Here is a 22,743-nt window from a genome sequence, read left to right as displayed (position 1 = left end):
ACAAGCCATTCTCACAGCTTACAACCAAACCTACCTCTTCCAGTTTAAGCCCAACTAACTACCTTAATTATCCTTCCAGTGAGAATAATTCCAGATTACTATGGCAAAATTAAATAAGTAATGCAGAAAACACTTCTAAGCAATGGCACCAGCAGGTTTAAAATAACTTTTCATCAAGAATCACTTCACTCTTAATGTCCACTGATATCCTCCCATACACACTTTTAAAACCAGTAATAAATATCTCAACTGACAAGCTTAAATAAAAAAACAGGGAAACTCTATTAATTTTATATGCTTTACAGTTAAGTGGGGCTACGAAAAGTTTAAATAAAAAGCAACAGTTGCCTTTAAGAACTAAGAATAGTGTTTCTTTTAAACTGGTGCTCTGAGGCCCCATTTTCCATAGTGCATTTAACACTGGCTGCGGTAATAGGTAAGCTGTGAAAAGGACTAGGTGCGAAGAAAATTGACTTTAAACTAATCGATCTATGCTGGAGATTTTAAAAAAATGTATATTTAATCCACTCATAACCAGCCAAACAAAGCAAAATGGGGCAGACAAGCACTTTACTACCACAGCTGTTTTACATCACAACTTGCGCTGTTTATTGTGATGTAAGCCCACTGAAAAGAGGACTTACCTTATCCGTTGTACACCTTTAGTGAAAAAACACAATGTTTACTTCCCTCATCGTTTCACTCAGGCTGGTGTAAACAATTGTTTTTTATTTTTTGTTTTTGTTATACACACATATATATTATACCTTTGGGCTAAAAGTTAAGGCTAAATCAGAGGTATTACCAAAACCAAATTTAAAAAGAATTAAGGATATGATCATGACTAAGTTTGGTCCTGGAGAAAAAAAAAAGAAACTGTTTTCAAAGTGACTGGCAACCACTTGCATCTAGTTGCTTTGTATTTGTGGGATAATGTACTTTTATCTTAAAAAAAAAAAAAAAATCAGAAGTTTGCTTATCACCAATATCCCATTATTTTTTAAACAATAAGGAGATAATTAGGAGTAATTATTACAGCGGAAAAAAGTTTAAATAAAGAACCTCTCATGCCAGAAAAAAGAAAAAGTTCTAAAATACAGCCTTTTTTTGGGGATACAACATAACAACTGCCAGTTAACAAAATGAAAAGGCATTACAACCTTAGGCCCAACGGTATAATAAATAAGCAGTGACTGCAATTTTTAGCAAAAGGACCAAATTAAGACAGGTTATAAAAATGACTTCCTAGATGTAATATCACTTTCATAACGTCTCAATCAGGGATTTACTGGTAAAAACAAATGGTCCAATAAAAGAATTGAAAAAAAAAAGACAAAGGAATTTAGTTTTTTTTGTTGTTTTGTATCATTTTTGGTCTGTCAGAATTTGTTATGCAAAAATCAAGAAAGTTTTGGTATAAATTCATTACCTCTGTAAACCCCTGTTTATAAACTGCATTAGTACTTTTGCCTTCTAAGGCAGTCAAAGTTTGTTTTAATTTATTTATACATTGCAGTAGCAAGTGCTAGTGCCCATTACATTGTGGGAAAATCAAGTTTTTGACAGAATTAGAATTTAATGTTTTAACTGATTTTTTTTTTTTTGCAGTTCTAACACAAACAAATACATCCCTTCTTAACATTACCCTTTAATGAACGAGGATCAGACAAGTTGCATAAGGAAAGGAAAGGAAAGGAAAATGAAAAAGACCAAGCAGAAGGATGAAGGCTACAACAGAGAAAGTAAGCCTAACATATTGGTGCACTGATGACAAAAGGAGTAATTCAGTCTGAAAATAAAAAATTACCACTGCTAAGTTTACCATCACCACAACAAGTCCAGGATCATAATGCTGTAAAAAAGAAACACCATTTGTTAGGCAGAAACCATTAGGGTATGAAACAGGCCTTCTAGCAGGCAGACAGGATGGGGTCAAGTAACAACTGAGCTTTGTCCCTCCCCCACGTTCAGCCGGGGACAGAGGAAGGGCACTTTGAGCTACAGCAGTTATTTTCATACTGGTTGGACCAGGGTGTAAGATTTTTGTACTGCTACTTGAGAACATAAACCTCCACTTTAATAATGCAGGGGTTGGGAGGTGTTAATTCAAAATAAAAGAACTAGCTCTAGATTCCAATCTCTTATTTAACTTTGCATCTGCTAAATCAGTATTTAGGGCATAAGGTGGGACTTTTCCTTAAAGAAATAACATCAAAGATCAACAGTACAGGATCAAGTCATTTGCTTCACTAAAAGAACTCCAAAAAGATTAGAGTGGCAGGAGGGGAGTCATCAAGACCTTCCTAAAATATATACGTGTATATATAGTAAGTAAAAGGTATGGAAAATAACTTTTGATCTTTAGTGACTAGAAAACTATGAGCATTTGAATTGTTTGTTATGAATGAGTAAAGCTCTTGAATTAGCTTTCCTTAGAACTTTCTTGTCTTTTAATGAAGTCTTTTTCCTAGGTCCTTTAACATCTTTCTGCATATAACAAAGCCAAGCTTTGAAAGAGACCAGGAACTACAGAGAAAGTGGCATCAAAAGGGCTGTCACATATAAGTTGGTCCCCTCAGAGGTAACTCACAGAAAATAAACAGTTTGGCTTTCAAAAGAACCTGAGAGTGCAATTACTGCCCAGGCCAAGTAGTAATTTCTTTCCATTATCAAAGAGATTCCAGACCAAGGAATAATTTCAGTGGGAAAAGACACTGGACAATACATACAGGAAAAAGTTATAGCATTAAAAAAAAAATCCCTCCCTGGCTGGTTGGCTCAGTGGTAGAGCGTCAGCCCTGTGTGTGGATGTCCCAGGTTCGATTCGTAGGGCACACAGGAGAAGTGACCATCTACTTCTCCCCCCACACACTTCTCTTTCTCTCTTCCTCTCCCACAGCCATGACTCAGTTGGAGCAAGTTGGCCCTAGGTTCTGAGGATGGCTCCACGGCCTCAACTCAGGGACTATATAATATAGCTCGGTTGCCAAGTAATGGAGCAATGGCCTCAGATAGGCAGAGCATCGACCCATGAAGGGCTTGCCAGGTCAATCCCAATTGGGGCACATACGGAAGTCTGTCTCTCTACCTCCCCACTTCTCATTAAGAAAAAAAAAAATCCCTTCAATGTATTCATTTGCAATCAACAACAAATCCTATCATAAAGAACATCACTCTGGAACACCTGAGTAACAACCTACAGTGATAAATTTTCAAAAGTTAGGTAGCAACAGAACATTTCTTAATATGATATTCTCTAGAAAACTTAACTTCTTTTAAAAATAAATTTAACTCTGCCTGACCAGGCAGTGGCGCAGTGGATAGCACGTCGAACTGGGATGTGGAGGACCCAGGTTCGAGACCCCGAGGTCGCCAACTTGAGCACAGGCTCATCTGGTTTGAGCAAAGCTCACCAGCTTGAGCCCAAGGTTGCTGGCTCGAGCAAGGGGTCACTCAGTCTGCTGTAGCCACCACTGCCCCGCCAGGGCACATATGAGAAAGCAATCAACGAACAACTAAGGTGCTGAAACGAAGAATTGATGCTTCTCACCTCTCTCCCTTCCTGTCTGTCCCTCTCTCTGACTAAATAAACAAATAAAGAAAATTTTAAAATAAATAAATAAAATTTGACTCTAACCAGGTTCCCTATTTCTTGGTCTCTTTTAAAGAGGGAAAATATTTCTTAAAATCCATTAAATTAAGACCTTTTTAGCCTGACCAGGCAGTGGCACAGTGGATAGAGCATCGAACTGGGATGCAGAGGACCCAGGTTCGAGACCCCAAGGTCGCCAGCTTGAGAGCGGGTTCATCTGATTTGAGCAAAAGCTCACCAGCTTAGACCCAAGGTCGCTGGCTTGAGCAAGGGGTTACTCAGTCTGCTGTAGCCCCATGGTCAAGGCACATATGAGAAAGCAACAATGAACAACTAAAGTGCCACAACGAAAAAAACTGATGCTTCTCATCTCTCTCCCTTCCTGTCTGTCCATCCCTATCTATCCCTCTCTCTCTGTCAAAAAATAAAGTCTGTGATTGTCTAACAACTGTGCTATACTTCTGAAAAATATACAAATTAAAAATTTTTTTTTTAATTTATTTCACCCCAAAGAAGGCAACTTCAACCAAAACACTAAATACTTTCCTAAAAAGAAATTGTCATCCCTGGCTGGTTTGCTCAGTGGACAGAGCATCAGCCTGGTATATGGACGTCCTGGGTTTGATCCCTGGTCAGGGCTCACAGGAGAAGCAATAATCTCTTTCCTTTCCTCTCCTGCTTTTCTCTTTCTTCCCCTCCCTCAGTCAGTAGCTGATTGGAGTGATAGTAACAGATGCTGAGAATAGCTTGCCTGGAGGGTCAGCCTTAGGCACTAAAAGTAGTTCGGTTGATTTGAGCATCTGCCCCAGACAGGGAGGGATTGCCAGGTACATGCAGGAGTCTATCTATCTCCCTTCCTCTCACTTAAAAAAATATATTGTCCTCCTCAGCCAAAGATCTATAGATACTATGACTATTATCTACCCAACTAGAGAAGGAAATAAAAAAGAAAAACCTGACAAATATAGAATATACCAATACTAAAGTCATGTGATAAGGGAAAAAACTTTAAATATACACATATCAAATTATGTTATACACCAAAGCTAATATAATGTTGCATGTTAATTACTGAAAAAAAAAACCCTTTCACTGAACAACTAGAATTGTACTTTCTATATTTTAAATAAAAGGCAGTTTTACTTCTACAATGACAAAAATGTTAAAATGTTTATATATGCATCTCCTACTAAAATGTAATGGTATTCTGACTTATCATCACTGGAGAATAAGGCCAAATATAAAAATCCATGTCAATAGGTACTCTGTTTCTGAGAACAATGCCCCATGAATTAAAACAGTTCAGCCTATATACCAATCTATAAAAAATGGCCCAAAGAACTAGACTGTAGAGAAATATCTTTTTTGAGAAACACTATTTTTTTTTTCTTTTATTTTTTTTTTTCATTTTTCCGAAGCTGGAAATAGGGAGGCAGTCAGACAGACTCCCGCATGTGCCCGACCAGGATCCACCCGGCATGCCCACGGGTGTGTGTGTGTGTGTGTGTGTGTGCTCTCTCTGCCCCTCTGGCGCATCGCTCTGTTGCATCCTGAGCCATCCTAGCGCCTGAGGCAGAGGCCACAGAGCCATCCTCAGCTCCTGGGCCATCTTTGCTCCAATGGAGCCTTGGCTGCGGGAGGGGAAGAGAGAGACAGAGAGGAAGGAGAGGGGGAGGGGTGGAGAAGCAGATGGGTGCTTCTCCTGTGTGCCCTGGCCGAGAATTGAACTCGGGACTACTGCACGCCAGGCCGACGCTCTACCACTGAGCCAGCCGGCCAGGGCCGAGGAACACTATTTTTAAAGAGACAATATCTAACAATTGGGAAAAACATATTAAAATATGGCCAAAATCTGGTAATCAACTACACTTTAGAAACAGTAGACACATGACTTCCTATAGAAATAAATTAGAAATGAAGATGCTTCCAAAGTGATTAAAAACTGGTTGGACAGAGCGACGCCCCAGATGGCGAACATCGCCCCCTGGTGGACATGCTGGGTGGGTCCCGGTCGGGCACATGCGGGAGTCTGTCTGACTGCCTCCCCGTTTCCAACTTCAGAAAAAGAAAAAAGAAAAAAGAAACTGGTTGGATAGTTAACAGATTTAAGAACATAATTTATCTCTACTGCCTTTCCCCTTACTGAGATTCATTCAACAACAAATATTTATTTTATTTTATTATTATTATTTTTTGTATTTTTTCAAAGTTAGAAGCAGGGAGGCAGTCAGACAGACTCTTGCATGCACCCGGCTGGGATCCACCCGGCATGCCCACCAGGGGGCAATGCTCTGCCCATCTGGGGCATTGCTCTGTTGCAACCAGAGCCATTCTAGCACCTGAGGCAGAGGCCACAGAGCCATCCTCAGCGCCCAGGCCAACTTTGCTTCAATGGAGCCTTGGCTGCGGGAGGGGAAGAGAGAGACAGAGAGGAAGGAGAGGGGGAGGGGTGGAGAAGCAGATGGGCGCTTCTTCTGTGTGCCCTAGCCTGGAATCGAACCTGGGACTCCTGCACGTCAGGCCGACGCTCTACCACTGAGCCAACCGGCCAGGGCCAACAAATATTTATTAAAAATATTTGAGTTGGTACTGTGTATCAGGCACTATTGGAAGGCACTGGGGTTATGGCAGTGATCAAAACAAAACTATATTCCATGAATTATCTATAATTAGAAAAATAATTTTACCACTTTTAGCTTCTGGCATGAGGAGGAAAAAAACAAAACATTTGTGGAGCCAATGCATATATGGCTGAAAAGCTTAAAAATGTTTGAAATTGTCCTTTAAAGATGTTTAGCCTGCCCAGGCGGTGGTGCAGTGGATAGAGAATCGGACTGGGATGTGGAAGACCCAGGTTCAAGACCCCGAGGTCGCCAGCTTGAGCACGGGCTCATCTGGTTTGAGCAAAAGCCCACCAGCTTGGACCCAAGATCGTTGGCTCGAGCAAGTGGTTACTCGGTTTACTGAAGGCCCGAGGTCAAGGCACATATGAGAAAGCAATCAATGAACAACTAAGGTGTCGCAACGAAAAACTGATGATTGATGCTTCTCATCTCTCTCCGTTTTCCTGTCTGTCTGTCCCTATCTATCTCTCTCTGTCTCCGTAAAAAAAAAAAAAAATTCTAAAGTTGTTTTTAAAGACTAACTCTAATAAAGCAAAAGTAAATATAAAAGCCACTAAGTAAAAAAAAAAAAAAAAAAAAAAAAATCCACTTCCAAAATGCCATTAAACTGATAAAGGCCAAGGATCTAATCTAACATCTTTAAATCTATTTATTACTTTAAAAGCAGCTCAAATAAATATGTGAAAATCAAGACTACAAATTTAAGATAATGACTATTATCTGATTTGCAAAACTATCAAAAACAGGACTCTATAATAAGCTATATGTCAGCGCACTTAAATATAATTTCGCTTATTAAAATGGTGACTACACCCAATTTTGAGAAACACTGAGTAAAAAATGGCACATCTACCAGTACTGTTTTTCAACATTTTTATGTATTGATTTTGAGAGAAAAGGAGAGGGAAGGAGTGAGTAGAGGAAGGGAGGGGGAAGAGAGAGAGGAGAAAGAGATGAGAGAAAGAGAAAGAGAGAGAGACACACACACACACACATTAATTTGTTGTTCCACCCATTTATGCATTCACTGGTTGATTCTTTTTTTTTTTTTTTTTTTTTTTTTTTATTTTTCTGAAGCTGGAAATGGGGATAGACAGTCAGACAAACTCCCGCATGCGCCCGACCAGGATCCACCTGGCACGCCCACCAGGGGGCGACGCTCTGCCCCTCCGGGGCGTCACTCTGTTGCGACCAGAGCCACTCTAGTGCCCGGGGGCAGAGGCCAAGGAGCCATCCCCAGCGCCTAGGCCATCTTTGCTCCAATGGAGCCTCGGCTGCCAGAAGGGAAGAGAGAGACAGAGAGGAAGGAGAGGGGGAGGGGTGGAGAAGCAGATGGGCGCTTCTCCTGTGTGCCCTGGCCGGGAATCGAACCCGGGACTTCCGCACGCCAGGCCGACGCTCTACCACTGAGCCAACTGGCCAGGGCAGTAACTAGATTCTTGCCTTGCCTGTTTAGTGATCTATACAACAAGCAGATTAATTTGATTTTCAAACATAGATGTTTTCTAAGGGCATAGTTTAACTGTGACCTAAAGAAATCTCTAGCCTTTTATCTGTCCAAAGTATCAGAGCTGGCTTTCTAGGATCAAGTAGCTCAATTTTAATCATATACTCTAATATACTCATAAACAGGGACAGAAAAAGGGCAAAAAGGCTTTAGTAAAAGTGTTATGGAATTAGAATATTAATTAAGCCAGGAAAGGATAACTTATACAGGGATGACAGGAGATAATCAAGCCTTAAGAGAGGGAATAGAATTCAGGAGCACTTCCACTTTTTTTTTTAAGTGAGAAAGACAGACAGGGACAGAGAGACAGGAAGGGAGAGAGATGAGAAGCATCAATTCATAGCTGCGGCACCTTAGGTGTTCATTGATTACTTTCTCATGTGTGCTTTGACTGGGAGGCTCCAGCCAAGCCAGTGACCTTTGGGCTCAAGCCAGTGACCCTGTGCTCAAGCTGGTGACCTTGGGGTTTTGAACCTGGGTGCTCAGCGTCCTAGGCAAACACTCTATCCACTGTGCTATACCACCTGGTCAGGCAGGAGCACTTTCACTTTTAAAAAATCACCTAAAAAAATTATACTTTTACTCCAGATAAGACTGTTTTGGCTAAAAATTATATCAACTCACTGAAGTCTATCTCATGTTAACCATTATGGTAAGATCAATTTATTTTTTAAATGGAAAAAAAAATTAATAAATGCAATTTCAGGGTAAATAATCTGAAACATGAGACTTAAAGGAAAAGGAAAACAATATTAGAACAAACAAACAAAAAAAACCACGAAAAGTTGGAAACACTTTTGTGCCCTTAGTTTTACTTGTCTGTATCCTAAATAACTGACAGAAAATCTAGGATAGAGTGGCATTTAATTAAAGAGCATTTGTTGACTCAAGAGAATGAACATGTTCACAATGGGTCTCAAACCCATTTGGGTATAAATACAGGATGGGGCAAACCACGATTACAGTTGTTCATAAGGAAAATAATAAAATAATATATAATAATACAAGAATAAATTCTGTGTAAATCAACTTGTACCCCACCTGTAATTTTAGTTATCCTGGTGCTTTCTGCTTAATGCCACAGATATTGATGACTTATAATTGTCTAATTAAGGAATTATTTATCAAATAGGACATATGGCTATATTTACACAGGTCTCCACATCTCAAAAACTATGCAAGCTATTATAAAGAAATATTTGAGTCCTGAAATTGCAGTTCATTAGAGGCTTGTTTAGTTTGTTTTATCCACCATCACTCTTTAGCAGGCAAGGAGAGCAGGCATCAAATGTTTAAGACTTAATGGTTTCTAAGGTTCACTTCAATTCTTAAGTTTGCAGAGTAAAAAATAGTTGAGTAGAAAATATTTGAGGGAGTTATGCCAATTGTAGCCAGTTCTGTGGTACTATAATAATCCAACAAGCCTTAGAGTTGTATTCTCTCTCTCTCTCTCTTTTTTTGTGGGAGACAGAGAGGGGGACAAACAGGGACAGACAGACAGGAAGGGAGACAGATGAGAAGCATCAATTTTTCGTTGTGGCACCTTAGTTGTTCATTGATTACTTTCTCATATGTGCTTTGACCAGGGGGCTACAGCAGAGCCAATGACCCATTACTCAAGCCAGTGACCTCTGGCTTCAAATCACTGACCTTTCAGGTCAAGCTAGCGACCTCAGGGCTATGAACCTGGGTCCTCAGCATCCAGGCCAATGCTTTATCCACTGCGCCACTGCCTGGTTAGGCTAGAGTTGTATTCTCTTACTATTGGGTTAAGTTTTCCGTAACAACATTGGGAACTTTTTATCATTCCAGGATCACTCTATAACCCAAAAAAACCTTTTCAGCTTAATTTAAACTGCTCCTCCTTTACTTTCCACAAAAACCTTCTCCCCAATTCATTTTTAATTACTTTTTCTATATATTTCTAGGGGGTCCCTTAAAAAGCTGGGATAAATAATTTTAGCTCTACAGTAAGAGATAATCTCAACACTTGTATGACTTTTGACAATCAGAGCCCAAGTCTCATCAGCTTTCCCTGCAAAATGGAGGTATTATACTCACTTTCAAGATGTGCCATTCAGATCAAATAAGATAACACACAATTTCTGACCAGGTGGCTCAGAGAATAGAGTGCCATCCTGTACCCCCATCAGGGCACATATAAGAAATGATTGAGTGTATAACTAAATGAAGCAACTAAGTGGAACAATGAGTTGATGCTTTTCTCTTTCTTTCTCTCTCTCTCTCCCCTGCCCTTCTCTCTCATATCATGAAAAACAACAACAACAACAAAAAACAAAAAACACACCAGATGCTTTGTAAACCATAAATTATTATATAGGATGTTGTTAAATTCTAACCTAGTCATCTCCTTAAGGCTTCAGAAAATTAAATATTCAATTTGTTTTTCCTTTTATTTCCAAATCTAGTACTTTTGAAAATAAATATCTTAAAATGAAAGATAACTCTAAAACAGAAGCTGTGATCATGTCTAATGTTTTACATAAAATTTGGTGATAAGGAAACAACCTATTGACAGATGGAGGAAGTTATACATTATCCAGAATCAATAACCAAAGTATTATACAAAAATCCTTCCCATATATATAATTTGATTAACAAAATAAGTAACTATTGAGTTTGAAAAGCAATGTTACACAAATATTAAATTCAAGCCAGGAAAATTAACTTTAAAAAGCAAAATTTTAGCAAGATCTTTTCCAAATTAAACATATAGTACAAATCCTCTAAGAAAATAAATTTAGCACAGACAAAACAAAATTAATTAAATATTGTTAAAATGCTTACTATTTCTTTTAAAGATTTTATTGGCCCTAGCCGGTTTGTTCAATGGACAGTGTTGGCCTGGCATATGGACCTCCAGGGTTTGATTCCCAGTTAGGGCACACAGGAGAAGCGACCACCTGCTTATCTCCCCCTCCCGCTCCCCCTTCTCTCCCTCTTCCCATCCCACAGCCAGTAGCTCCATTGGTTTGAGCTTCAGCCCCAGGTGCTGACGATAGCTCCGTTGGTCCTAGAGCATCAGCCTAAGATGCTAAAAATAGCTTAGTTGATTCAAGCAATGGGGTTGCTGGATGGATTCTGGTTGGGCACATGCAGGAGTCTGTCTCACTATCTCCCCTCGTCTCACTTAAAAAAAGAAAGAAAGAAAGAAAGAAAGAAAGAAAGGAAGATTTTATTAGTGATTTTAGAGAGGAGACAGAGAGAGAGAGAGAGAATAAGAGAGAGAGAGAAAGGCAGGAGGGAGGACCAGAAAGCATTAACTAGTAGTTGCTTCTCATATGTGCCTTGACTGGACAAGCCTGGGGCTTCAAACCAGCGACCTCAGCATGCCAGGTGGATGCCCCATCCACTGCATCACCACAGGTAGTATTAAGTGTGGTATCTCAAATTTGTAACAGGTGAAGTCCACGTGGAATGTCACTGTATATTTAGAAAACAGGTTGAAATTTTTGAAAATTCTTTTATTTCCTTTGAACTCTGATAAGAGCCCAGAGATCTTAGGCCATCTGTTTTCCACTTCTATAATCTATGATTCCAAGTAGCTTTGAAAGCACTTTTGTTGATTTGCAACTCCTACACCAAAGTCTATGTTCTTTGCTCCTTCCTTCTGAGCTCCCACTGGATTTTCTGTTATTTGGTAGCTCTACTTTGTTTTCAAATGCTGCTCACAACGCCTTCACACCCTATATACCAAGTACTTTTACACAAAAATAAATGAGAATTCCTACTCTCAAGGAACTTAAAACAATTTTTCACATTAAATATTCAGATTGATCACATGCTTAATTCTAAACATCATGGTCTCTGTAGCCTCAATAAACCTTCAAGGTCTACAGTAGTTAAAAGGTAAGACCTGAGAGACTAGAAAGTAATCCTGAAGGACAGGAATGATGTCTTATCTACTCTGTCCATGGCTTATGATACTTATAGCTGACACAGCTAGAATATATTATTAGCTCAGTAAGTATTTGTTGGTTGCCTTATTGAGTGAACCTTAAAGAGGATGAGATATGAAATAATATCAGACCTCATTCTAATTTTTTTAGCTTTTGGAATATTTTAATAAACATGAAGGAAGACTAAAAGCTGAATAGTAAGGGAAATTCAAATACAAAAATAAACCCATCTTACAAAGTACAATTTTCTATCCTGCCACAGATAATTTTGTTCCTGAGTCAACATGCCTATACCCCAATCTATCCAGTGATAAGATATCTGCACTGTAGCCCCAATAACTGGCACTCTTTGTAAAAACCTGCATGGGTTAAAACAATTCTAAATGTTAACAACAACAACAAAAAATCCTTAAGAGATCAGGCTTAAATGTAAAAGATGTTAGAGCTCTAAAATCAAATAAAAAGGAGAACTGAAAGTTAACAGGAAGCTAGTAAACACAAAGAACTTTCGACGTCATGCGCCTAGAAATTCTATGCAGTGTGACTAATCTGTGCAAAACTAAGGTGGCATTATCATTTTCACTAGAGCAACAGGGCTTTCTTCAGTGGTTATTAGAGCAAAAGTTGGGTACAATGAAAAAATTTGTCATGAGTTATCTCAGTATGTCATAAATGTGGCTATATTCTAGGTCAAGTCATGTGGGTATTACAGAAAGAGTTATAAAAGAAACCAGCACAATGCCTATACACTGTTGAATCTGACGTTAAAAAATAAAGAGCCATTTATAAAACAATTAAACTCGGCCCTTAATGTTACAACAGAATAAAGGTTCCATTCATTTTGATGAGTGAAGACACTGTACTAGCCACTAAAAAGAAATGGTCTTTGTACAACAATGTAAATTTAACTCTACTAAAATGTACACTTAAAAACGGTTAGGATGGTATTTTTACATTATATGCTTTTCATCACAACTAAAAAAAATAAGAGGGGTGTTTTTCTTATATTTTATTGATTTTAAAATTTTAATTGATTTTTAGAGAAAGAGAGAGAGAGACAGAGAGGGAGGGAGGGAGATGGATAAAACCTAATTCCTTTTTTCAAAGAGCTCAAAAGTTTAAAGAGAACCAAAATTCTAAAGTATTCTTAAAATATTAATTTTACATCACCCCAAAATAGTTGAGTATACATTTAACTCCCCTGTCTTAGATTCACTCCCTGTCTTTGGTGCGGGTTCTAGTCTCTAATGCTTACAGTGAAAAATTCTGGGAATCAAATAGATTAGCTAGCCCCTAAGAAATGCCCTCAAATTCTAATTCTTATGTATCTGAACTAAGAGAGTAACATTAACAATGTTCCTAGGCATCTCTGAATAGGAAAAAGATGTTTCAAATAGCAGAGAGAGATCAAATCCAGTCTCCAGACTTTGTTCTGAGCAACAGTCTCCATTCAATTCAATCCAACACTTAGATGCAAACCGGGACAAATTCTATCAAGAAGTCTTCTATTTCACTTCTGATTACCCTACCTCTCTTCTGGACTATTACAAAATCTACAGTCTGTGCTATATAATTATTCTCTATAGTATTTTTTATATTGTTTGCAATGAGAATTTGTGTCCCTGGGAAAACAAATTTAATAGTAATCAAATCTATCTCCTCCAAAAATAGGTTAATGGTTAATGCTTATTAATAAACATTAATTGTAAATATATTTATTAAACATCTCCTTTGTGTCACCACTGAATAGAATTTGTTGGAAGCATAATTTAAAACGCAGCCTGACCAGTGGTGGCACAGAGGATAGAGCATAGACCTGGAATGCTGAGATTGCGGTTCAAAACTTTGAGCTTGCCCAGTCAAGGCACATTCGGGAGTTGAGGCTTCTTGCTCCTCCTCTCTCTCTGTCTCTCTCCCCCCTTTTTTTTTTTTTTTTTTTTTTTTTTTTAAAGAGACAGAGAGTCAGATAGGGACAGATAGGCAGGAACAGATCAATCATCAGTTTTTCGCTGTGACACCTTAGTTGTTCATTGATTGCTTTCTCATATGTGCCTTGACCGTGGGCCTTCAGCAGACCGAGTAACCCCTTGCTCGAGCCAGCGACCTTGGGTCCAAGCTGGTGAGCTTTGCTCAAACCAGATGAGCCCACGCTCAAGCTGGCGACCTTGAGGTCTCGAACCTGGGTCCTCCGCATCCCAGTCCAATGCTCTATCCACTGCGCCACTGCCTGGTCAGGCTCTCTCTCTTAAGTAAATTAAAATTAAAAAGCAAATGTTTTGGTCCTGGCCAGTTAGCTCAGTTGGTTAAGACAGTTTCTCCCTTAGCAGTGGCCAATTGGCTCAGTGAAGGGAGCGTTGGCTGGGCATATGGACCTCCCAGGTTCAATTCCTGGTCAGAGTACACAGGAGAAGGGACCATCTGCTTCTCTCCCACTCCCTCTCCCCATTTTCTCCTTTTCCCTCTTGCAGCCAATGATTCAATTAGTTCAAGCAGGGGCCCCAGATGCTGAGGATGGCTCTGTTGGTCCTACAGCATCAGCCTCAGGTGCTAAAAATAGCTCAACTGATTCAAGCATTGGCCCAAGACCGGGGGTGGGGGGGCTGTTGCCAGGTAGATCCCAGTTGGAGCACATACAGGAATCTATTTCACTGTATCCCTTCCTCTCACTTAAAAAAAAAAGAGCATCACCCCGAAACAACATGGTTGAAGTTGGATCCCAACCAGGACACACACAAGAAGCAGCCAGTGAATACATGACTGAGTGGAACAACATATGAATGCTTTTCTTCCTCTTCCTCTCTCTCTCTCTCTCTCTCTCTACCCCTTCCTTTCTCTCTCTCTAAAAATAAAAGATTAAGGTCTAGCTGGATAGCTCAGTTGGAGTATTGTCCAGAGCATGGAGGTTGCTAGTTTGATTCCCCAGTCAGGGTACATGCAGGAACAGCTCGATTCCTCCTGTCTCTCTCCCTGCCTTCCTCAAAACAAACAAACAAAGTCACCTGCTTGAAAAGTCACCTGCTTGAATGAAGCCCAAGGTCACTAGCTTTAGCCCAAGGTCACTGGTTTGAGCAAGGGGTCACTGGCTTGGCTAGAGTCTCCCCCAGTCAAGGTATATATGAGAAGCAATCAATGAACAACTGAAGTGACACTACTACAAGTTGATGGTTCTCATCTCTCTCTCTCTCAAAATCAATCAATCAATCAATCAATCAATAGTAAAGGTTTTAAAGATTGAAACATCCCGCTTTATACCCCAGTATAACCTGTTTTTCACATTTTGGTAGCTTTTTTCATAAAATTTTTCTTTTTAAAGATTTTTTAAAATAAAATAAATTTCCTATAAACCACATTTTACTTTGTTTTTTGTTTGTTTTTTTAATTTTTCTGAAGTTGGAAACAGAATGGCAGTCAGACAGACTCCCGCATGCGACCAACCGGGGTCCACCCAGCATGCCCACCAGGGAGCGATGCTCTGCCCATCTGGGGCACTGCTCCGTTGCATCCAGAGCCATTCTAGCGCCTGAGGCAGAGGCCACAGAGCCATCCTCAGTGCCTGGGCCAACTTTGCTCCAATGGAGCCTTGGCTGTGGGAGGGGAAGAGAGAGACAGAGAGGAAGAAGAGGGGGAGGGGTGGAGAAGCAGATGGGCACTTCTCCTGTGTGTCCTGGCCGGGAATCAAACCCAGGACTCCTGCATGCCAGGCTGATGCTCTACCACTGAGCCAACCGGCCAGGGCCTACTTCGTGTTCTTTTGATGTTTACATTTGGCCCTACTTTAAAACACCAGTGCGAAAGAAGGAAAGGAAAGGAAAGGAAAGGAAAGGAAAGGAAAGGAAAGGAAAGGAAAGGAAAGGAAAGGAAAGGAAAGGAAAGAAAAGAAAAAGGAAAAGGAAAAGGAAAAGGAAAAGGAAAAGGAAGGACGCACCAGTGCTTCAATATGGAAGAAAGGGGAGATTCCATTATCTACTAGCAAAGTTGTGATTTAGCTGCTTGCTTCTGTCTTTCCATTTCTTAAATCATTCAAGAAATAAATTGAAATTCTACGTGTTCAATTCTCTATGAAGCCCCACTGTAAAACTTCACAATTATGGTATCATTATACTGCATTATTTACTTATTACATTTGTCTCTCTCTCAAACATGAGCCTCTGGAAGGCAGAGACTATATATTCATCCTTGAACCCTTAAGACTTAGTACAGATCTGGCACATTCTATGGATTCAATAAATGTATGCAGAATAAAAAACTTTTGAAAAGCAACAACCGAGGTATATGTAAATGCATAGCAATTAGTATCATTTAGGAGTTTATAGTTTAATGAAGGTTACAGGACACATAAATATACATTATACAAGGTAGAATATTAAAAATGCCACAAGAGAGAAACAAAGTACAAGAAAAAAGAAGGCAGGAAATTACAGTATTTTCTTCTTCCTTAGAGACTAATTATCAACTATCTGTAAAAATGAGACCAAGGTTCTTACCACTCAATCTAGCCTCAAGTTTCTAGTGAATATATACAAATCTATATTAATCATGAAGATCACAAAAGTGTCCTAAGATAAAAATAACACATCCAAAGCTATCTCCAATTTTTGAGGTCAGAATAACTACTGTGTATCTCAATACTGTAGTATCTGCATTTCTCACCAACATCACACCTTTCTAGGAGACAGATTTTATATCCATTATAGCATATTAATTATAGCTTAGGTTTTGGCACCATTATTCTACCCCTTATTTGTTTTAAGATTGTGGGCAGTGTATTGCTCAGCATGTCAATTTCATTATCTGTAAAAAAGGAATGATACCTACCACAAGAGGACTTCAGTTAAATAATCCATGTACAATACTCAGTTAACACTTAAATAAATCCTTATTACAATGGATTAACACAAACCCAGGGAACAAAGGTTTGCTAGTTAGACACATGCATAAACTGACTGTACACTTTGCTTCATAGTTGATTTGTGCTATCATCCTTTATATGTATTTATACCTTCCTTTCCATTTCCATTGCTACCACTCTATTCTAGGCCCTGAACTCAAACCCAAGCAACTTTCTGAAAGGTTTTCCATCTTCATCTTCAGACATACTTTGACCAAACCAGTATTTAACTTCTACTGTAAATGCCCTGGTTGGTATAATTGAAAGAATTGATCACAAATCAGAGATTTGGGGCTGGTTTCAGCACTATCACTAATATATTTTGAAATCTAAATTTCTTCATCTATAAAGTGAATTTTGATTAAGTTATCTTCAATGTCTCTTTCTCTCTTTTTTTAGCAAGAGAGACAGACAGACCAACTGACAGGGACAGACAGACAGGGAGAGAGAGAGATGAGCATTAACTTGTTGTTGTGGCACCTTAGTTGTTCACTGATTGCTTTCTCATACATGCCTTGACCCGGGGGGCTCCAGTTGAGCCAATGTCTTGCTCAAGCAAGGAACCTTGGGCTCAAGCCAGTAATAATAGATATGACCCCACGCTGAAGCCGGTAACCCTATGCTCAAGCTGGTGAGCCCACACTCAAGCCAGACGAGTCTGCGCTCAACTCTCGGGACTTTGAACCTGGGTCTTCAGAGTCCCAGGCCAATGCTCTATTCACTGTGCTACCACCTGGTCAGGCTCAATGTCTCTTGCTATAAAAGTCTATGCCTCTCCTCTGATCAAAAACTGACCTTGGTTGACAAAGTTTTGAATTGGAGCAGCCTTAAAGCCTTCCATATAGAGTTGTGGTAGTTAGCATGGGCTTTGGAGACAGAAAGGCCAAAATTTGAATTCTCTTTAAAAAAAATTTTTTTTTTACCGATTGATTTTAGAGAGACAGAGAGGGAAAGGGGAAGGATGGGAGGGAAGCATCCATTTATTGTTCCACTTTTGTTGTGCACTCTCTGGTTGCTTCCCACATATGCCCTGACCGGGGATTGAACCCACGAGCTTGGCGTTTTGGAACGACACTCTAATTGACTAAGCCAACCAAACAGGCAGGGCCAAAATTTGAATTCTGAAATTGTCATTTACTGGTTGCTTATTCTTGAGCAATTTACTAAACTTCTCTAAACCTCAGTTTCTTATTCTGCAAAATGGGAACAACAGTAGTTATCTCACTGAATTACCGTAAGAATTAAACATGTATTAAGTGCTTAGCACATAGTAAACACTTAATAAGTACTAGATCAGTGTCTATTCAAACCAATTTCCCTTTATGTTTCCAAACTACTCCTCGAGACCTAGAACTCAGATCAACTGTGCCCCCCCTTCACCTATTAGGTTCAACATTTAAAAAATATTTTGGGAAGTTCTGCTAAAAACATTAAAAGTATAAAATCCACTGCCCTGTGGGCATTCTCTGATCCAGCCAATCATGCCTACCTTTTGGCAAATGTAATCACCTTGTATTTGGTAATACTGACTACTCCCTCCTTAAGGTTTTATTGTAAAATCTCACCAGTCATCACTCCTCTGATCACTCCTTTGAGCCCCGTAACACACACACACACACACACGAGTTAAGACTTCCCATTCAAATTATGAAAATTTATTTCCAAAATGCAAATAATTGGTCAACAACAGAACACCTTTCCCCAAAGATCCCTTTATACACAAGACCATTTATGACCAGGTGTACAATGATTTTTATAATTTCTGAGGTAGTGTTCACATCTGCAAAGAATAAACAGTAGCTCTTAAATGTGAGGGAGCAAAAAAAGTGAATCAAGTTGGCTGGTTTCCAACTAGCAAGAAGTTGGAAGCAGAAATACTATATAGTTATTTTGCTTTTATCCAAATGATTAGTATAGTTAAAAGAAAATAAATGCTCCAAATTGGATGGAAAGAAGTAACACTGTCATTTTTTGCAGATGACATGATACTGTATATAGAGAATCTTAAAGAAAAAAAAAAAAAAGGCCCTGGCCAGTTGGCTCAGTGGTAGAGCATTGCCTGGCGTGCAGAAGTCCCGGGTTCGATTCCCGGCCAGGGCACACAGGAGAGGCGCCATCTGCTTCTCCACCCCTCCCCCTCTCCTTCCTCTCTGTCTCTCTCTTCCCCTCCCGCAGCCGAGGCTCCATTGGAGCAAAGGATGGCCTGGGCACTGGGGATGGCTCCTTGCTCCTTGGCCTCTGCCCCAGGCGCCAGAGTGGCTCTGGTCGAGACAGAGCAACGCCCCCAGATGGGCGGAGCATCGCCCCCTGGTGGGCATGCCGAGTGGATCCCTGTCGGGCGCATGCGGGAGTCTGTCTGACTGCCTCCCTGTTTCCAGCTTCAGAAAAAAAATAATAAATAAAATAAATAAAAAGAAAAAAATAATAAATGTAACGGAAACTTGAAGCCACATATTTTCTACAGACTGAGCTGAACTCTGAGAAATGGCCTTTCTGCTCAGAGCACCATGGGAAACCTCTGCTTCCATTTTATGTTTCATATAAAATGGATTAATTTTTCTGTCTACTACTACATAGAATAATTTGCAGAGAAAAAGAGCCAAGGTAATAACCAGCTTCAGGGAGAATTGCACAAAAATTAAACTCTGCAGTTGAACAGTTCTTTATAATACTGAAGCCACAATACAACACCACTAAATGATACAAAGCACACCCTGCTACTATGTAGTTCTTTATTCCATCCACCATCACCACCAAAAAAATTGAAAACAGGTTGAGGCATACATAATATGTTTGACTGGAAAGTATTCATATCATTGCCACTTCCTCTTATAAATTATTAGTGTAATAGTGACTTAGAATAATACAGTTGTAGAAAGAAGAGACTATTCTAGGGGGGAGCACAAGGGGGAAAACCCAAACACGTTTTTAAAAAGGACAACAAACATATTCAGACACAAGATCTGCATTAGAAACATTTTTTCTTTCCTTCTTTTCGTTCATTTAAAAACTTACCCTGAAGAGATTTTCCCAATCCCTGGCCCAGCTTCCACCCATGTTTCTGGAGTAAGCGATGTCCAATATTATCCTGACAGACAGAACAGAGAGACAAACCAAAAATATTCCAATAATATATTCTTCCCTTCCTAGTGACATTTAAACAGGTGATGAGCAAGAAATAAGTCTACATATATGCATGCAAAAAGGTGCTAATAGTAGGGTAGATGTGCCCAATAAGGGGACATTAATGTAAAAAGAAATGCTGGCTAGTATTTTATATGGAAAGAATATAGAAAATAAGGGTCCTTTCTGATGGTGTGCTGGGCAACTTTTGTATATAACATTTTAAAAAGGAGAAAAGGGGGAAGGTGAAGGGGAAGGGGAAGAGGGAAGAATACATTTATGAAGTTTAAAACTAACATTAAAAATGCATAAAATCAAGGTACTTATACAATCATATCCACCACCTAGACAGCACCACTTTAAGATTTTACTTTAAAGAAAATCTACATTGTGTTTAGTTATTTTGTTTATGTGTCAGGCTTTCATGATACAAAGTAAGTTGTAAGTGTAAGACTGCCCCACCACTAGAAATGAAAACACAATCAGAGCAAAATCCAGGCTAGACTTGATTGGTTTTTTATATATATATATATAAAAAATATAAATATTTAACTAGCATGCAGCCAATATTAAACTGAAAAAAACAGTGAGGTTAGTAAAACAAGAAATTAAATTGATTAAACAGAAAAATAAAATGAGCTCAAGCACAGACTGAGTGATGCATTTCAACATGTAATCTAACAAAAATGCTAAAATGTTAGAATGAAACAGGCCTAGCAATAAGTTAACAGTAAAGAACCATTAGTGCATGTAGGGGGGGAAAAACCAATATACATAATGTCTCATCTTCTTAGGATCACACTGAGAAAGGTATTTCAATATAAATTGTATAAAATGACACTAGAAACAACAATTAAATGCCAGCTTTTGTGTAAGTAGTCAAGATCTTAGAAACCTCTGTACATCTTTGTCCAATTCTTTACTTTTTATAAATAGTAACCAGTATAGGGACAAAGCCAAAATAACCACTAACTGTATCAGATAAAATGAAGATATTTATCCAAGAGAAAAACATTTTAAAATTATAAACACAAAGTGTTCTATAAGTATTAAAATGTAATTTATAGTATTAATCTGGTATCATCATTTGAAAATAATCTCATATTCCCTGAAATCAATTTATAAAGCTTATAAAGCTAACAAACCATAAATCTGTATAAAACTCAAACATCTCATATGAAACTGCTTTTTATCTTTTAGCTCCCTGACAATGATAAAATGCTCTTTGAAGTTATAGAGGAAAGAAAAAATTTATTTTACTGTTACCTTCTCTGACAGAAAGTTAGGAGAGGAAGACTAAGCCTCCCCGATGCTCTGCTTTTTTATTTTAAAGAACAATTTCCTTCTACAAGTTTATGAAAGCACACAAGTGGAAAACTGGGCTGATCACTTCATTGATGGGGTTCACTGATGGGGAAAAAAGATCAGGAGACTTTAAAAAACAAAAATAAAGGAAAAGACAGCAAAACCTTGTTTCTAAAACAAAAAACACTTAAGCACACACAAAATCATTATGGTACACAAAAGGTCACTAAAAATTTTTTGCTAGAAACTGCAAGAATTAGAAAATGCTATGGGGTCAGGTGTAATCCCAGGTGATGACTTTCATGTTATTAAACATCAAATACTTAACACTGCTGCCGCTTCTTCCCCTCTGTACTCACAAATGAATTGTCAGAAAAAGCATCTCCTTATAACCAGTCCTGAGTACCTAAGTATTTATAAATAACTTCATTGTGAAAATAAGTAAACAAAAGTTAAGTCTTAATACAAGCAATGTTAGCAAAAAATGAAAAGGTAAAGAGGCCTGTATTATATACTACTATAAAAATAAACTTACCTGTATACAAAGTCCTTATTTTATATCCTAACTCCTACAACTGAATAATTAAAGAAAGGACAATGAAAACAGAATGACTCTAAGATTATGTAGTTGATTAAATTATTGTTTAATCTTTTAGTAAGCTAATGTTATAACTGTACTTGGCACAGAGATTTAGGGTATTAAACCATGCTGACAAAAATTGCTGCCCCCTTTTTTTACGTTGAAGAATATTCAATCTTTGGCTAAGTGGAGATGAGACATTATGCTGACTGTGTTATATTATGAATGCACTAAAATAAACAGACAGATGAAGCAGTATGCTATTTCCAAAAGCAGTGCAAGTGGAGTGAAAGCATTTCCATACGAACCTGGCTTTAAAAACTGGGCTGTCAAAAGAACAGTTAAATGTAACACAAAGTAAGAAACTGTCCGTTCACTAATGGTCGTTTTTTTTTTTTTGTCTTGTTTTCAATTCACTGCTTGCAATTAATGTATTTTCTAAAGAGTGAAAGCATAAGTAAATTCACGAGTCAAGACCAGCTGAGAGGTTCAAGAGCAGCGTGTTGTGACTGACAACAGTGAAAGGAAAAGCAAATGTTAAAGGGAGAGGGAGAAAAAAGAAAAATTTAGGGTTATACACATTAGCACCACTTTTACAAAACCACTCAAGATGGCTGTCACCCTCTCAAAAAGTAAAAAATAAAAAAAGCTATTGATACAAAATGGTAGTGGCCTTTCTCTTCTAAAACTTCAGGTGAAAAACTATTCCTTAATTAAATCTACTTTCCCAAGTGTGAATAGGGAATTAAATGTCAGGAACTATATTAAAATTATTAACATACCACTCTGTGTCTTTGTGATTATAACAAAGGCAACAGAAAGAACAGACATATATCCCAGAACCTCTTAGATTCACCCACCTCCTAGAGTAAGTGAGTAACTAACAGAGAAAATCTGGACCCTTCCTATCATTCCAAACTACCTGGCTTTTGGAGGAAAAAAGGCAGCTCTGTGACTCTGCAGAAAGGGCTAGTATTCAGTATGGTCCCTTTTCCTACCAAAAAAAGAAAAAAAAGTTTTATAAACATTTGTTAAAAATCCAGTAGGCTTAAGGATGATGGTCAACACAAGGAAGGCATACCAATATACCTTACACAAAATAAAATAAAGCAGACTTCTCTACCTCTGAAATGATCAAAATATTCATTGAACTTTCACTGTCAAAGAACAAGGAATTCAACTGCCAATCTGTGAAAATAATTAA

At 38.6% G+C, this 22,743-nt stretch overlaps 1 protein-coding gene across 4 annotated transcripts in view; it reads right to left on the bottom strand.

Moving 5' to 3' along the window:
• The window catches only part of GPATCH8 (G-patch domain containing 8), a 93,100-nt gene that overhangs the window by 38,858 nt on the left and 31,499 nt on the right, over positions 1 to 22,743 (bottom strand). For 2 of the 4 annotated variants that reach the window (XM_066363957.1, XM_066363958.1), the window contains exon 3: positions 19,547 to 19,619. In XM_066363957.1, the coding sequence (XP_066220054.1) occupies positions 19,547 to 19,619 (73 nt within the window). Of the gene's footprint in view, positions 1 to 1,807; positions 1,853 to 19,546; positions 19,620 to 21,847; positions 21,866 to 22,743 lie in introns of all 4 variants that reach the window. The other 2 variants (XM_066363959.1, XM_066363960.1) reach the window with 2 other exon arrangements.

The sequence above is a fragment of the Saccopteryx leptura genome, chromosome 2 (genome assembly GCF_036850995.1).
Source record: "Saccopteryx leptura isolate mSacLep1 chromosome 2, mSacLep1_pri_phased_curated, whole genome shotgun sequence".
NCBI lineage: Eukaryota > Metazoa > Chordata > Mammalia > Chiroptera > Emballonuridae > Saccopteryx > Saccopteryx leptura.
The sequence above is the reverse complement of the archived record's forward strand: the minus strand, read 5'-3'. Positions and strand labels throughout refer to the sequence as shown.